At 28.2% G+C, this 2,693-nt stretch overlaps 1 protein-coding gene across 1 annotated transcript; it reads left to right on the top strand.

The window, feature by feature from the left end:
* EIN_331750 (hypothetical protein) lies at positions 1-517 on the top strand (the record flags this gene model as incomplete). Its single annotated transcript, XM_004185022.1, has 1 exon — positions 1-517. A coding segment is annotated over one exon (517 nt), but the record flags the coding sequence as incomplete, so codon positions are not given.
* Positions 518-2,693: the final 2,176 nt, after the last annotated feature.

The raw sequence follows: 2,693 nt of genomic DNA, 5'->3' as shown, positions 1-2,693 counted from the left end.
TCTTGTTGTATCGAGATTGGAAGAATATTATAAAGCAAGACTATTCGATTTAAGCAGCAACGCATGGACTTCCTTTAGTATCGCACTGTGGTACTATGGATTCACAAAAATTCAAGGCCACCACAGATTGTTGGCGGCTGCTATGGTGGTAGAGAAGTATTACAAAGATACTATAAGAGCTGAATTACTGAGAAGGAGAGCGCAGGACTTATCAACTTTATTTGAGAAATTGTTCTGGAATGAAGAGAAAGGATACTTTGTCCAAGTCATTTGGCAGGACAACAAAAAGCAGAAAGTGATCGTCGACACATTGACTGCAACTATCGCGTTCAGTGACATTGTAACCGATCAAATAAAGATAAAAAACACTTTGATAACATCAGAAAGTTCAACACCAAACTTGAATACGGCATTGCAATATATCCACAAGACTCAAACTTTTATTCTCCAAAGTGGAACAATGAAAGGAAAAGAAGTTGGTGAAGCAACCCCACTATGGGGAGAAGCTGTATACTAAATCACCGGCGACCCGATTATGCCATCAATGCCTGATGCATACAAAAGGGTGTGTATGTCATGATAGCGTTTCAGAATCAACAACTCTTCCACTATTTAATTATAAGAAGTGGTAATTTGGTAGTTTCGTAATTATTGTTAAACTATCACATGTGTGTTGATATAAAATAACATAATAAAGTATTAGTAAAGAAAATTAATTAATATCAAACGGGAAAAGGCGACCGATACTCAATAATGATCATTGGAAAAGACTTTGCAAGTGTCAAATATTTCAAAGTTGTTATGATGGTCATTCGAAAAATGAATTTGTTGAATAAAATGTACCACTTTAATCCAGTACTTTTGACATCACAAAAGGAAAACAACTTGTTCCCGAACATACTTACCACCTCGACTCTAAGAGTGATTTTGACACAAAAAAATTCCAAAAAGGTCATTTATGATTTAATGACTTACGAAGACATATTGGTCTTCCACAGAACATCGAGTGCACAAATATTGTGTTTGGTCGAGAAGATGTCAAATCTTTGGTGGTGAAACACCAACAAAAGAGGTGCAGTCGTTGTCACGTTTCAAATCATTAACTGAACAACTACAGTCTGTCTCAAACGTTATCTGGTACCTTTTGGACCATAAAGATTAAAATAATTCGGAAAGCCGTGCCAAAAATCTATCCCAATTGTTTCGAGTTTTTCATGTTTTACCCAATGCCCGATTTTTAGACAAAAATAAAGCTATTTTTTGTCCACCAGATCACATTTGAGACTAGATAACGTTAAAAGATTGACTTTTTAAACATTAAAATATTATCTATTTAAGTTTTAAAAATAAACACATTATTTATTAATTGTATTTATATTATTTTTTATAGTAAGTTGATATAAATGAATTAACATATTATTGCTATAGTTTATTTTGTTATAACCTAACTGGAACTTTTTAAAACATTGGAACTTTTCAATTCAAAATTTTAATGATTACGCCCAATTATTTGTTCTATTTTCTATTATCAAAACATTTTGATGCATTTTATGATTCCATTGCTATTATTGTTGTAATTATTATTGTTAATAATATAATTAGTGGTTATTATTATATATAAATTCGATATTTATCTCGATAAAAACACTATGTTATATACTGTATTACATATTCATTAGATCAAATAAGTTATAATTAACAATTAGATAAATACTTGTCACTCTAATGACTCATGAACATCTCATACAGTCCGTGAATCGTTTGCTTTGTCTTTGACTATTGCATTGTCTATTTGATAAACTTTATTGTCTTTGAGTAGTCTGTCCTGTTTTTGAGTATTATCTTATTTCTTTGATTATTTCATTTTTTCTTTGAGTGTGTTGTTGTGTATTTGAACATCGCCTTATGTCTATGAACATTACACTCTCTATGATTACATTGTATTGTCGTTATAAATTGCTAGAGTCAAGTGTTGTGGCTATTGTAATTGAAATAGTGTTGTAATTAATTATGGTTATTGTTACTAATATGGTTATTAATATTGTAATATTAAATTAGTTATTATTTAAACTATAAGTTTATATTTAAATTTTATAAATATAAATTATGTACCAAACAATTTAATTAATTTCTAATACATTATTTAATTATGTATAGTTTATAACTATAGTATTGATATTATTTGTTATATAGTATATTTAATAATTAACAAATATTTTTGAGTTTTTGAGTTTGATTATTATTATTTAATATAGTTTTAAAATATAAATATATAGTTAGTAACGTTAAATATAAATATGAAAATAAACCTCTATTATTATTAGTTGTTTTATAGCAGTTTTAATTATTAATTATTGGCTTTTTGGCATTATTCGAAATTGATTAGGTTTATTTTATTACATATTATTAATAAAAATACAATTATTTAATAGATTGTTATTTCATTATTATTTGTGTTATTAAAATGTTATTTGTAACTATCGGGTTGACGTGTAAAACAGTGCTGCAGTTGTCACAATTTTTGTGTTAATTATGGCAATCACAGCAGTAATAAAATATAAACCGATGTTTAAGTTTTTTTATTGGCTTGTTTTCCCATTACTTGGCCAAGTATTGATTCAAATAACTATCTATTTCTAAGTTTTTTCATTTACAAAAGTCAGCTTTAAGCTCGCCACTAGATCTAAAAGAAC

The sequence above is a fragment of the Entamoeba invadens genome (genome assembly GCF_000330505.1).
Source record: "Entamoeba invadens IP1 unplaced genomic scaffold scaff_1105074726131, whole genome shotgun sequence".
Classification (NCBI taxonomy): Eukaryota; Evosea; order Mastigamoebida; family Endamoebidae; genus Entamoeba; species Entamoeba invadens.
The sequence above is the reverse complement of the archived record's forward strand: the minus strand, read 5'-3'. Positions and strand labels throughout refer to the sequence as shown.